This window comes from Notothenia rossii (assembly GCF_949606895.1).
Source record: "Notothenia rossii genome assembly, chromosome: 6".
Taxonomy (NCBI): domain Eukaryota; kingdom Metazoa; phylum Chordata; class Actinopteri; order Perciformes; family Nototheniidae; genus Notothenia; species Notothenia rossii.
In genome coordinates, this window is record NC_136909.1 from 25,527,156 (window position 1) to 25,541,239 (window position 14,084).

General features: G+C 39.1%; 3 protein-coding genes across 7 annotated transcripts in view; 2 read left to right on the forward strand and 1 right to left on the reverse strand.

The window, feature by feature from the left end:
- Positions 1-1,543: 1,543 nt before the first annotated feature.
- Positions 1,544-4,451, reverse strand: LOC307044826 (transcription factor BTF3-like). The gene is made up of 6 exons (XM_079690217.1): positions 4,363-4,451; positions 3,344-3,412; positions 3,132-3,245; positions 2,379-2,580; positions 2,225-2,284; positions 1,544-1,860 (listed from the first exon to the last, which is right to left on the reverse strand). Exons 2-6 carry the CDS (start codon positions 3,410-3,412, stop codon positions 1,814-1,816), a joined length of 492 nt encoding a protein of 163 aa, XP_079546343.1. The 5' UTR covers positions 4,363-4,451; the 3' UTR covers positions 1,544-1,813.
- A 324-nt stretch (positions 4,452-4,775) lies between these two features.
- On the forward strand, positions 4,776-12,854 carry utp15 (UTP15 small subunit processome component). Its single transcript, XM_079686810.1, has 12 exons — positions 4,776-4,931; positions 5,640-5,752; positions 5,848-5,940; positions 6,312-6,496; positions 6,733-6,911; positions 7,899-8,024; positions 8,764-8,899; positions 9,048-9,132; positions 9,848-10,003; positions 10,198-10,299; positions 11,822-11,955; positions 12,107-12,854. The coding sequence occupies exons 2-12, from the start codon at positions 5,663-5,665 to the stop codon at positions 12,405-12,407; spliced, it is 1,587 nt and encodes a 528-aa protein (XP_079542936.1). The 5' UTR covers positions 4,776-4,931; positions 5,640-5,662; the 3' UTR covers positions 12,408-12,854.
- A 148-nt stretch (positions 12,855-13,002) lies between these two features.
- Positions 13,003-14,084, forward strand: part of LOC307043141 (rho guanine nucleotide exchange factor 28-like) — a 38,113-nt gene continuing 37,031 nt past the window's right edge. For 4 of the 5 annotated variants that reach the window (XM_079687405.1, XM_079687406.1, XM_079687408.1 and 1 more), the window contains exon 1: positions 13,003-13,277. The gene's annotated coding sequence lies outside the window, so the exon portion shown is untranslated. The remainder of the gene's footprint in view (positions 13,278-14,084) is intronic. The other variant, XM_079687409.1, reaches the window with a different exon arrangement.

Consider the following 14,084-nt stretch of genomic DNA (forward strand, 5'->3'; position numbering starts at 1 on the left):
AATTTTGATGAATTTGCTCAAGCGCAGAATTTAGTGTACTCAAATAACCTGCTTGTCTGTGTTCACAGTATATACATATGCTGTCTTTGATCAATTATCATTTTTATTAACAATATATATATATAAATATATATATGATATTAAAATCACTAAAAAGATCCAGCTATTTGAAATGTTAAAATAAAAATAAAAAGATCACAAAGGCCTGAAAATGAAGGTAGCAAATGTTACTTGTTCTATGTTCAGTTATAGTGTTAGAAATTAAAACTAGTAATGTAGATGTGTAGCATATATACTGTCATTTTAATTTGTTTTAAACATTATGTTTCAGTGTAGCTGCAAGTAATTTTTTTTTCAGTTTAAGTCTTTAAATATATTTTTGAGTCACCAAACTTATCTTTTCCTCTGAATCAGAAGAGTAAGAAAAAGTCCCGAACAATTAAATGTGTTACTTTCCAAGAATCCTTACTTTCATCTTTTAGTGTACACCATGTGCGGCACAATGTCCGACGCTTAGGTCACTTCAGTCCAGACAGTGGAAAAAACCATCAAGGGTGCCCAAAACACTTCAATAGGTGTCATTATCCACCCTACATAACACATGTCATACAAACAGTATAAATAGATACGAGTATATCAGTGTGACTTATTTTGTGCCCGTGATTCTGGATATCTATTGGAACATTTAAGGTATGAGAACCATGCAGTTTAATTTAGCAGTTTGAACAAATATTTAGCATAAAACATATTTCGCCAGCTGATATTCTGTGGCACCAATAACTGACTGTATCTCATGTGTAATGCCAGAGTTGGTGTGAGTGCTAATACAAAAAACCTCTCATATGTGGGAACACTGAAACCTTTTAAAAACATCAACCTAATATGTTGCTGTTTCAACCAGTTTTATTCATATACAAATTAATAAAAAAAGCTGTACCTTTAATGAAACATTTACCTTTGACACTAAATAAGAACATTACTTTGTTTACCGGTTGGTACAGATGCAATGTGAATAGAAGTTAGGGACCTTTACATCTGAATATTAAAGAGATTTGTAAGAACATTATAATCATGTACATGTGGGCATCCAGAATGGGGCCTTGTGAAGAGGAAAGGTTACACAGCAACTACTGTACTTTGCCTAATAGTGTTTGAGGCATCTGCTTTAATTACAGTCCGTCTACACTGCATGCCCGTACTGTTTTTAATCTTCAGTATCATGCAATAGAAACATTTCCAAATACTAATGCTGCTGTCAAAAGGGACTCCTAATGGGCTTGCATTTCATGATAAAAAGCTAAACCGAAAGTCCCTGTCAAGCTTCTATTGTTTTCCCCCAACAAAGGAATGCTTTGTGATTCAATTCTAGGTTATTACTATATGGTTATACTTCCAGACAACATGTTATGCTTTCTCTACACAGTAAATAATGACAAATAATCCAATGTTCACTTATAAGTAATGGTTTCTATTATCTAATCCCCTGAGGAAATGTGAAAACTAGGACCATGAGTTTAAATAAAAACCGCAAAGTTATAAAACCTTTCTGTTTAAATGTCATTTTTATTACATGATTCCACCAATACATTTGCCAGGAACACTTGGAAAGGCAGCACGTGAAAGAGAAAGGTTTGCACATTCCACTGAATTAAATTATTTAATATGTATGTTTGCAAAACAAGGCAAAAACAAAAGTAACAGATGCCAGATAACCTTTGTAGCCACAGAGCAGTTACAGATCAATAATTACAAAATGTGGCTTTGTCAAAGTACGGTGAGTCCCAAGGGGCATAGAAATGTGTGCTGGTGTTTTTTAGTTTGCCTCGTCCTTTGAAGCCTCGTCAAAGTTTTCAACAAGATCTAAAAACAGAAACAGAGGGAGAAGAGGGGAGAGGACAGAAAACAGTGAGCCGTAAAGGTAAGAAAATGTCTCAAGGATCATAACATTGAATATACAAATGAAACTAAATTACTAAATGTTACCATATGTATCAGCGCCATACATTCCATTTGTGATCATCTGTTTTTTCATTTCACACCAAGATACATTTAGACACAGTTTGAAAGATATAAAAAAACACATACTTGACGTGACAAGACAAAAAGGCAAACGTCTAAGTCAGCCTGTTCTTGACTGTAAGTGTTTCGCCTACTTTAATGATATATTACATGAATAAAAAAAAATTAAAAAAAAGTTTAAAACAGGATGTGTAAATGTGCTTACCTGGAACATCATCATCCTCATCCTCTTCAGCAGCAACCATGGGGGCCATATCCTCTCCAGCTATGAGGGGGGTGAAGTACAGCAAATCATTGATAGACAGCACAAAGAGAGTTCTGGTACATGCACACAGATCAGGAAAGAGTGTGAGGGGTACCTGGTCTGGGCAGGTTCTCGGCTAATCTCCTGAGGCTGGTGAGGCTGTCGGCTCCCAGCTGGTTCAGGATTCCTGGGAGCATCTCTGTGAGCTGCTTGTTCTCAGCGTGCCCTGTGATGGTGAAGGTGTTGGCCGCCAGTGAGGCCTGCACCTTTGGGTTGTTGAAGTGGATCACTGTCCCCTGGTTTGTGAACATGTTCACCTACAGAGGAACAAACAAGCAACAGAGAGTGCATGGTCAGTGGCAAAGAGGATGATGAACAGATTCAATCATCTTAACAGTACTTTCATTGTTATTTGTTCTCATTGCTTCAGGATGAAATCAAATCAGTTAAAAGGTGGAGTGAGTACTTCTGGAGGACGATCTTTGATGTTTGAACACCCACACAAATACCCCCCTTTACCATGCCTCTCTCCCCACTGCCTTTATATGTACTTGGTTCAAATCCTCTTTGTTTGTTTCCAATTTACAGAGCCAACCCAGATTTGTATTTGTACATGCACACGGAGCAACTGAACAGCTAACCGAGATATGTGCTGAATTTGAGAAAAAGGGTATTGTATTATACCTGCTGACTGCTTCTTTAAAAGAGAATTCCTTTGGTAACAATCGATTTTATTTTAATTTTATATATGCTATTTGTAATACTTAATTGTATTACTTAATAGTACCCTGTCCTAAGAGCATCATCGTCATGAAGAGGACACATTTACTTACTTATTGTTAAGAATTTCAGAAATAATTTGCTGTACCTCTTCAATGCCAGAGATGTTGTTGACTCCCAGTTTCTTGAGGGAGAACTGCAGCTTCTTGTCATCTGCTGTTGCTGTTCTGTGCACCACCTTCTTCTTTCTACGCGCTGACCCCTAGAGAGCACAACAATGCGCATGAATATAATATACCAAGAATCCAATGTCAAAAAACTTTTTCTTCAAGTCAATTGCCAGAATGCATTCCAACTCACCTTGCCGCCTATGCGGACCTGCGCCTGCAGTTTGGCGAGCTTCTCCTGGTTCATTATAAACTCCTTCATCTGACACAAGGAACAACATTGTATATATTTGAAATGTAATATTTGTTCACAAACACAGAGCTGGGAGACAAGAAAGCACCAATAGTAGCAGGAATAAAATATTAGACAAAGCATATACATCAGTTCTCTTTAATTAAAACATGTTATAGGGTCAGTAAAACCATTAAAAAAAGGTTGTCAGAATTATTGAGATCATCATGGAAATCAGTCGATGGATCACTCAAGAAATCATCATTCAACATTTACAATATTCAAATTATATTTTATAACAAGCAGCCTTTAGGCAAGACCACAGACATGTGAAACATGGGATACCTACACTTATCATCATTACTTATTGTGTTTTCTATTGAGTCATTCCCATCATCACACAAACTAAAAATTGGATTTAGATATGAGAATCCCTAATAAAGAAATATGCAAAAAGCAGGCACCTAATGTATGACCTCAACAGTTCAATAGATACATTAGGTTTGCAATATCAATTAAGTGCCAAACCTAAAACTCCCCCAAATCCCCATGTAGTCAGCTGCCAGAAGCCCAAAAATAGCTGCACACTTTTTAGTCTCGACTCAAGTTCTGCATGAATTAGACAGAGGTGGGCAGCTGAAGTGTGTGGCTAAGTTAGGTCTGCAACGTTCTGCTGGCTAGCTTTATAAGCATAATGAAAGTATGTGATGTTGGGTCATGCTTGGTTTTTCAGCCACTTAGTCAGGGCCACTTGTTTTTCAACCCGGGCTCTCAGAAAGTATGACAACTGAACTGTCGGTTTGTTAGCTCGCCAAGCTAAACAGCTAGCTCGGGCCTCTCTAAACTGACACTAACGCCCACGTTTCATGAACATTTGTCCGCCACAGCGCATAGAATGAGACAAGGGACTGTTCCTCTACACTGCCTAATATATATGGGGCTCAGACAGCTTATACAATACGTCAGTGAGGTAAACTAACCTGGGAGTGTGTAAACACGCGGGTCACACAGTCGATAGAAGCTCGGAGAAAGGAGTGAGGACCGGAAGTGGCGTTCTGAGGTGCATAACTTAGCGGATGTGCCCAAACATTTTTTTTCAACTAATAATTGAATGTGACTTAAAACATTAAAGTGTATTTTTTTCTAAATAATAATATGTATCTGGTCACATTTGAGGCAGCAAAGAGCATGTCCAATTATTTACCTATTTCTGAAATGTACATAAAGAAGTGAGCTCTTGACATTCTGATAAGATAAGGGTTATTATTACATTAGGAAATATACAAAAACATACTTTAATACTACTGTTTGATTCAGTTTGTTTAATACTAGGTTGATATGGTGCCATTGAAATTGGAAAAAAAGAATAACGTTTTCCTTCCAGTGAACAATAAAGATATGCCATTGATAACGGAAGTCGTCACGATGTAATCATGGCGTCCTCCAGCGCACGAGAGGCAACGTGATAGCTCCTTAAAATGATCAACTTTTGGTTTACTTGGAAAACCAACATCAGTATCATCTAATTTCTACACATCATAGTTAAAAGGTAAGTTTGCACTCTTACACCTTTCATTCAATTCTGAGAATCATCAGAAAGCAGTTTAGTAGAAAATGCTAGGCGGCTAAAGCGCATTGTGCTAACCCTGCTGTGGTGAACACGTTGGCTCTGATCTCTTTTCTAGCAAGCTGCCTGTTGTAGCGTGTAGTTTTAAAAATAATAATTAAAAGCTATATTTATCTGTAAATGCCCAGCGAAGACATCTGCTGTCTCGAAACAGTGACACTGTTGGATTACAATTAACTATTTTGTGCATAGTTTGTTGGGTTGTGATACTGTTGGGTTAAACACGGCTGTGTGGCCTTTATGTCAATGTTGCTGCATTTAGTAACCCGTTTGCTGGTTGTATTCTTGTGAATTCATTTTTGTTTCGCTTTTAAGTATTTTCAATCCAGTTTATCAACGTTTATTTTCAATTACAACAAGCTTTCACGTTGTAAGAAAAAACACCTTCTTGCATCCTGACTGACAGCATCATAATCTGCTTGTTTGATCCAGCTCCTTGTTAGAGCTCTATCGGGTTTACAAACTTTACAGATGTAAATTAACGACAACAAACAATTTCAAGTACATTTATCTTGGTTGGAGAATTGTTGGACTGCATTGAATGCATTTGTATTTTACCAACCAGGTCAGAGGGGGGTGTAAGTGTCATATATCTTGCAATGTGTTCATGGTTTTTGTTTTCCCTACCAGAGTATTTGGTGATCAGCAGAAAAATGGCTTCATTTAAACCTACCAAAATCCAAGTCTATCCTAAACTTGGAGAGAAAGTCACACAGGACACACTCTACTGGAAAAACTACAAGGTAAGTCTCTAGTGTATATTGTTTTGATATTACAGAGACAACCTTATCGTTTTTTCCTAGATCTCAGCAATGCATCTTTCTTTATTCTCTTGCAGGCTCCGCTCCACATAAAAGAATTTGGAGCAATCACAAATATAGACTTCTCCCCCGTGGCCCCACACAACTTTGCTGTGACAGCATTCACAAGGGTATGTTGTCTTCTTTTTCTGAATTGTGTTAATCTTTAAGGGATGTCCACCTATCTTTTTATATATGTATAAAAATAATTGATTATATTTTGCCATTTCTTTTCAATTACCACCACAGCCAACAATATAAGGCGGCAGTAGGAGATGGTGTCTACTAGTTCTTGTATATTGAATCAATTGTTGAATGATGATCTCTTGAGTGATCCATCGTCTGAATTTCCTGATGATCTCAAGTATTCTGACAACTAATAAACCGTTTTAAACTTATTTTTTTGCATTTAGTCAAGTGTTCACTCAATTGTTGTTACAGTAAATCCTCTGAATAAACAATGTGTATGCATTTTCTCATTATAACTGTGGTTATTCTTCAGATCCACATTTACGGGCCATTCTCCCAGGAGCCTGTGACGTCATTTACACGTTTTAAGGACACTGCATACTGTGGCAGGTTCAGGTCAGACGGTCAGCTGCTCGTGGCGGGATGTGAGGACTCTGTGGTCCGGCTGTTCGATGTCAGCGGCAAGGTGGCTCTCAGAATGTTCAAAGGGCACACAAAGTAGGTATCCCATGTGTAACATGTCCGGGTGGTCTTGCCTAAAGACTGCTTGTTAGAAAATTGAATTTGAACATTGTAAATGTTGAATGATGATTTCTTGAGTGATCCATCGACTGATTTCCATGATGATCTCAATAATTCTGACAACCTTTTAAAAACTGTTTTACTGACCCTATTGCATGTTGTAATTAAAGAGAACTGATGTATATGCTTCGTCTTATTTTATTCCTGCTCAGGGCTGTACATGTGACAGACTTTATCTCAGACCGTTACCAGATCCTCACAGGGTCAGACGACTACACGTGTCGACTTTGGGACCTCCCAAATGCCACTGAGCTCAACTCCTACCAAGAACACACAGATTACATTCGCTGTGGCGTTGCCAGCAAACTCAACAGAGATCTCTTCATCACTGGTGAGATAGAGGGGTGACACATTTGTTCATAAAACAATGTTTGCATGCCAGATAATCTTTCTTTTTGTAGCCAGGAGATTTTTCAATATAACCACTATTGAACAACATCTTTCATTGTGGCTTTTAGATTAAACTGATTTACAGATGTACAGCCAAAATCAAACAACATTTCGCCATTTGATTTTCCTTTTTTATTTTAATCAAACATTTTATTTTTCTAAACAAAACTTAAATATGCAAAGAAAGAACATATGGGATAATATAAAGCAAGCTGTGAATCAAGTCCTGCTCAGCCTGCCATGGTTGATTGTGCAATAATGACCAGCTCACTGTACATCATCCTGCTTTTCACATGGCTACTTTGGAAAACAATAATTTAACTCTACATAGTTATAGAAAAAAAATATTATTAAAATGAGAAATTTTACTTTCGCTAAGAAAAATAGTATGTTTTATTATACTCATCAGCAATAGTTGGTGGTGAGGGCTAGCTATGATATGTATTCATGTTGTCAAACTTTAAGAAATATGATCTATCCTTGTCCTTATGTAAAATGGAATTGTGTACGTTTTGCTATTCAAACGGTTCCATTAAATGACTTTAGATTTTCCTTTTCAATTACCAGCACAGCCAACAATGCAAGGCAGCAGTAGGTGATGGTGTCTACTGAAGTTCTTGCCTATTGAATCAATTGTTGAATGATGATCTCTTGAGTGATCCATCGACTGAATTTCCTGATGATCTCAAGTGTTCTGACAACCCATAAACAATTTTACACTTCTTTTTCGCCACAGCTGATATTACATTTACCATCATTAGCATGTAGTGTGTATATACCTCAAAATAATAATTTGCATAGTCAGTGGAACCTGCAAATAAAAAAACGTATCAAGCTACAACTTTTGAGACAGACTGCCCCTGCAGATGGAAGAATGAAGGAGTTTGATAGGTTTTCATGTGACTAACAATTTATGTTTTGATCTTAGGATCTTATGACCACACACTAAAACTGTTTGATGCCAGAGTGGATAAGAGTGTAATGACCATGGACCACGGCCAACCAGTGGAGAGTCTGCTTCTCTATCCTTCTGAGGGACTCCTCGTCTCTGCAGGTAGTCATCCATTAATACTTTTCATTACTTTTCAATGCATCAACAAAATGTGCAAACTTGTTGGATTCAAGCAAACTATATTACCAGTGTTTAATTATTTGAACGGTCCTCCACCTTGCTGATGGAGGACCGCTAATAAAGACATAACAAATGTAGTAGTAAGCCAGGCAGCATTAGTTTTCCTACACTTGCCGCCTCCCTAAATGACTCTGGATTTTTCTTTTCAATTATCACCACAGCCAACAATATAAGGCGGCAGTAGGAGATGGTGTCTACTAGTTCTTGTCTATTGAATCAATTGTTGAATGATGATCTCTTGAGTGATCCATCGTCTGAATTTCCTGATGATCTCAAGTATTCTGACAACTAATAAACCATTTTAAACTGAATTATTTTGCATTTAGTCAAGTATTCACTTTTTTTAAAGCAATTGTTGTTACAGTAAATCCTCTTGTTGGATTCAAGCAAACTATATTACTAGTGTTTAATTATTTGAACGGTCCTCCACCTTGTTAAGGTTGACAATGGTTGCTGAAAAAGACATAACATGTAGTAGTAAGCCAGGCAGCATTAAGGTCAATTTCATGCTTGCTTGTGACTTGAATCGGGAAAAAAATGACCTGAAATAGTTTTCCTACACGTGCCGCCTCCCTGAACTTGACCAACTCTTGCACACATGCTTAATTATATTTACTAATATATGGGACATTTTAAAATGTATTTTGTCTGCTCTCTTTAGGTGGCCGCTATGTGAAAGTATGGGATCTGCTGAAGGGAGGCCAGCCTCTGGTGTCCTTGAAGAACCATCACAAAACTGTCACGTCTTTGTGTCTCAGCAGCAGCGGCCAGCGACTGCTGTCAGCTTCTCTGGACAGGTATGGGCAAACCTCACTGTAAAATGGCGTACAAAGAAAACATATTCTAATCTCTGGAAATCAGCCCACTCTAATCTGTCATCCAATTATTTGAAAAGTTATTTTTATATAAGCCTGATCTAATGCAGAGCATTTGTTTGTCTTTCAGGCATGTAAAGGTGTACAACACAACCAACTACAAAGTGGTCCACAACTTTGACTACGCTGCCTCCATCCTCAGTCTGGCTCTGGCTGTAAGAAATTACATTAAATCCTTCATCATGTTCTATTCTACGTTTTTATTTTATTTATGATAATTACACAATGGTTGATGAGTAGCCACATAAGAAAATCCTTATGGAGCGCGTGTGGCCTATACACATGCACATAAACAACATCAGAGATCAAAATGCCCTTTTATCTGAGGTGCCCCATCAGAGCAAGCTATGATTTGACCAACGAACTGAGACTGCAAGGTGATAGACTTAGTGTCTGCAGCAGCCAACACAAATGTCTGTGCTTGCCAGGGATTTAAACCCATGAAACAGTACATCCTATCCTCAGTGTTGGCTTTAGGGCATTGGGTTTCCAGAACACAATGTCCAACCTAACGGTGATCTGACAGCTTTGTTTTTTTCACTTTGGGTTTGCAGTGCTTTTAGATTTTCATTTTAAATTACCACTACAATCACTGATTTGCTTGACTCGCACTCCTGAAAAGAAATTCTTCCCAGCTATAGCCAACAATATTATCCAATGGAACAGGAGGTGACTGTCTTCTGAAGTTCCTTTGTAGTGAAGTGTTGAATGATGATCCCTTGAGTGATCCATCGTCTGAATTTCATGATGATCTCAAGAATTCTGACAACCTTTAAGCTATTTTACAGACTTATTAATGGCTTCTTGTGTTTGATTGCGTTTCTTCCCTGGATTTCTAGTAAAACAATGAATGTGTCTTTTTTTCCTCAGCCGGATGATGAATCAATTGTTGTGGGTATGACCAATAGTATCCTGAGTGTCAAACACAGGAAAAGCCTTGAAGATTTGAAGGAAACCTCTGGCCAACAGAGGCGGCGGCCGTCGTATCGCGTTTTTGTGAAGGGGAAGAACCCTGTCCCTAAACAGGTATGTTTATATTTGGTTTGCGTACAGCAGCTGAAGTCAACAGTACATGATGTGATCTATTGATTGATGATTACACATATGTGTGAACTGAATCATAACATACCATGGCTAATGGCTATCTTTCTGCTCACTGAGTTATAATATAAGGCTTTTCTTTCTCACCATTGTTAATTATTTTTCTATCTTTTTTCCAGGATGATTATCTCGTCAGCAAGCCAGTGAAACAGCATCTGGCCAAATACGACAAGCAGCTCAAGAAATTTAATGTCACAAAGGCTTTGGATACAGCTCTCGAGGTATGCATTAAGAAAAAGGCCAAATAGTATGTTTTTATTATACTGATTAGCAATAGTTGGTGGTGAGGGCTAGCTATGATATTTAGTCAAACTTTAAAGGTCCCATTTCCACTGATCATAATTCCATTGTTGAGGTCTACTAGAATAGATTTATATTGTGCAATTTTCCAAAAATCACTTTGGTTTCTCATACAGCATCTCTGTAAACTACGTGTATTCACTGAATTTCACTCTGCCTTTAACGGCTCGTTGTAGCTCCAATAGCTCCAGCCCCCACCCTCCCTGTGAGCACAGTGTGCTCTGATTGGTTGGTTCACGTTGTGAATCGCGCTGAGCTCCGTGGAGGTGTGGTTTCCTTGTTTAGCGATACACAGCCAAACTCGCCCTGAGCACACACAAAGTCACAGCCGAAATAAAAGCAATAAGTGTGGCTTGATATTGAGTAAGAAAAAGGTTGATAAACGCTGTGAGAATGGTTCTGCAGAGAGAATTTCGCCGCGATCCCAACTGTCTGTTATCAGCCTGCAGCCAGGGAGGAGAGATCAGCAGAGCTGCATGCACTGAGTGTGTGTGTGTGAGGAATTCCGTGGATTGGTCAATTTGGACCAATCAGCGGGGGCTTCACGTAACGGCTCCGCAGACGTGACGTAACGTAACGGCTCCACGGATTGGCCCATTTAGTTCCGGGTACGTGCTTTCGTAAGCACGTAACCGGAAGAATCAAATGGATGATGACGTTTCACCAACGAGGCGTTTTGGGGAGGTATTTTCTGTGTTAGAGTTTTACTCGCTACGGGGTGTACTTTAAGGGTTTTGACTCTGCACACCGTTTACATTCAGAAAAACCTTCATAACACACAAGGGGACGGGTAATAACCGGAAAAGCATGACATGGGAGCTTTAAGAAATATGATCTATCCTTGTCCTTATGTAAAATGGAATTGTGTACGTTTTGCCATTCAAACGGTTCCATTAAATGACTTAAGATTTTCCTTTTCAATTACCAGCACAGCCAACAATGCAAGGCAGCAGTAGGTGATGGTGTCTACTGAAGTTCTTGCCTATTGAATCAATTGTTGAATGATGATCTCTTGAGTGATCCATCGACTGAATTTCCTGATGATCTCAAGTATTCTGACAACCCATAAACAATTTTGCACTTGTTTTTCGCCACAGCTGATATTACATTTACCATCATTAGCATGTAGTGTGTATATACCTCAAATAATTAATTTGCATAGTCAGTGGAACCTGCAAAAAAAAAAAGTATGGATTTGGATACAGCTCTGGAGGTATGCATTTATAAAATGGCAACAAGGCAACTTGCTTTTCTTGTAAAGTTTTGCCTTTTTTTCAATTTGCAATACAAATCAGTCAGCTACTTTTACTTTTGAGCGTTATGAATTCATCTCACTATCCTCGATATTGGAAGCTGAAACCCAACCCTCCTGCACAAGCAAGCATGGCAAAAATGTTTTTAGTATGATTTGACTTGTCATAATGAATGTCATTTCATTTATAGACATGGACCAGACACCGAAAGCCAGAGATCACAGTGGCTGTTATGAAGGAGCTGGATCGAAGGGGGACGTTGAAGAACGCTCTGGCAGGAAGGGATGAACAAGCCCTCGCTCGGTTGCTAAACTTTCTCATAGGGTAAGACAAAGATGAAACTTCATTACTCAAGTAGACTTCAACAATGTTTAACTTATTGAGCCTATATGTTATCAGATGCATTAGTTTATTGTACATCAAACCGTATACAAACATTTTGCAACCTGATAACTTTCTTCTGTTTGTTCTCCAGGAACGTGGTTGACCCCAGGTTTGCTCCTGTCCTGGTCACAGCGGCAGAGATGATCCTGGACATCTATCGGTCGGTTATCGGACAGTCTCCAGTCGTGGACCGACAGCTGCTGCGTCTGCAGGAGCTGCTGGAGAAAGAGATCGACTACCAGCAGGACCTCCTGGAGGTGATGGGCATGTTGGACACGATGTTCGCCTCCTCCTATCCCAGGATAGAGGTTCCGTGCCCTGGCATCAGCAGGGCTAATGGCCTGGCCGGGGGGGACGGGATTACCTCGAGACCACAGATTCAGGCTACCTGAGACTAGGAGGGCAGGGGGAGCTTCTTAAGACTGGGTTAGAGTGCCTTCACAACTCCAAAAACTTCTTTTTGAAACATCTGACACACATTTCCAGACATGACAGACCACATGTCAGCAAACTGGTATTGATAGGTTTTTAAGAGAATGACAAACCCATGAGCTCCCTGGCGTTTTAACTCGGCGTGACTGAAAACGCAGCAGGGAACATGAGAACACAGAGAGAACATGCATTTACTGCTTGAAGTATCTATCTATGGGTGAATGGGAACGGACTTGATTTTTTTGTTTGAAAGTCTGGAAATAACACTTTCAAATGTAAATCTGTCTGGATGCGTGCTTGTGTGTTTTGAATGATTGAACTGTTAATGTCTGCTTTCTGTTTTCATAATATTTGGCAGTGGCAAATGTTTTATAAGCAGATGTGAATAAATCTTTGTAATATTGGAACTGACTTTTCATAATTGTGTTCAAATGGTAAGAGAACTCGACTCAAGTCGGATAATTGTACCGATTTTAACGTGTGTATTTACCCTTTTCTCTGTACACGGCACTCTTTTATGGCCTTCCACCAGAGGTCACTGTAAGCTCGAAGAAACGGTTAACTTTCACATATTAAGAGGAGGAATTTGCACCAGGCGGAAGACACGGAGCACCAACACTGGCAGAGAGGAGGATGCTCGCTCAGTGGAGGCTGTAGCTCACACTGAAACAGCCGCAGCACCGACTGAACGCCATTTATCAACTTGAAGCTTAACGGCGCCACTTGAATTAGCAGTGAGCAACAGGAGGATGTGTCCGGGTTAGCTGCTCTGTTTTTGCTGAAATTAAGCCCATTGTCAGGTTTCTTCTTGCGGAGTTTGAGCTGTGAAGGTACGTCAATAATGTGAACATTTTCTTCCAGCTGTTGAATTGTTTTCCAACGTGAGGACTACTTATATTATTGACAGTTTGCTAACATGTCAACGCTGGTCGAATATAGCGCTGTAAAACGAGCCTTATTCTGCAGCTAAATAGGTCAACATTAAACCACGAGTCAAACAATAACATAAAAAACAAACACATTTCTTAAAGTAGACAATCAAGTTTGTGCTATTTAATAATAAATCAATATAGTCCCATCATTATCCCAACTATCATGTGATGAGCAGTTTTTATTTTTGTAAAGCTAGCACACTGAAGTCATACTCGCTTTTTTTGTTGACATGCTTTGACCATTACAAATATAGCGTTTTAATATAACATGTCTGTATAAGAAACAGTTTCTGGTAAAATGGTTGAAATAAGTATTTGCTGTTGAGTCCAGTTTAGGAATCCGCCACTGATAAAGAACAGATCTGAATCCTGCAGCAGTGAAACTCAATCGATGTCCTACTTTAGCTGGCGAGCGCACATGCACGAGTAGTCTGGCTACACACTGCCTGCAAATCATTTGGCGCATTTTTGGTGTTGTGGTACTTTACACACAGGTAGAAAGCATCGTCATTAAAATCATTATTCACATAGTTGAGATCAAAAGGTGATTCTGTCCCATCGGAGGACCTCTGCTCTGACTCCGCCTCGCCCAGATGAGGTTTGATAATCTCTTCGGGATCAGAGGAGCAGGCAGAATAACCAAAGTAATGAGTCACGTGGCTACACTGAGTGTTGGATTTCCTTTTTGTCTCAAATGTCTGTCCA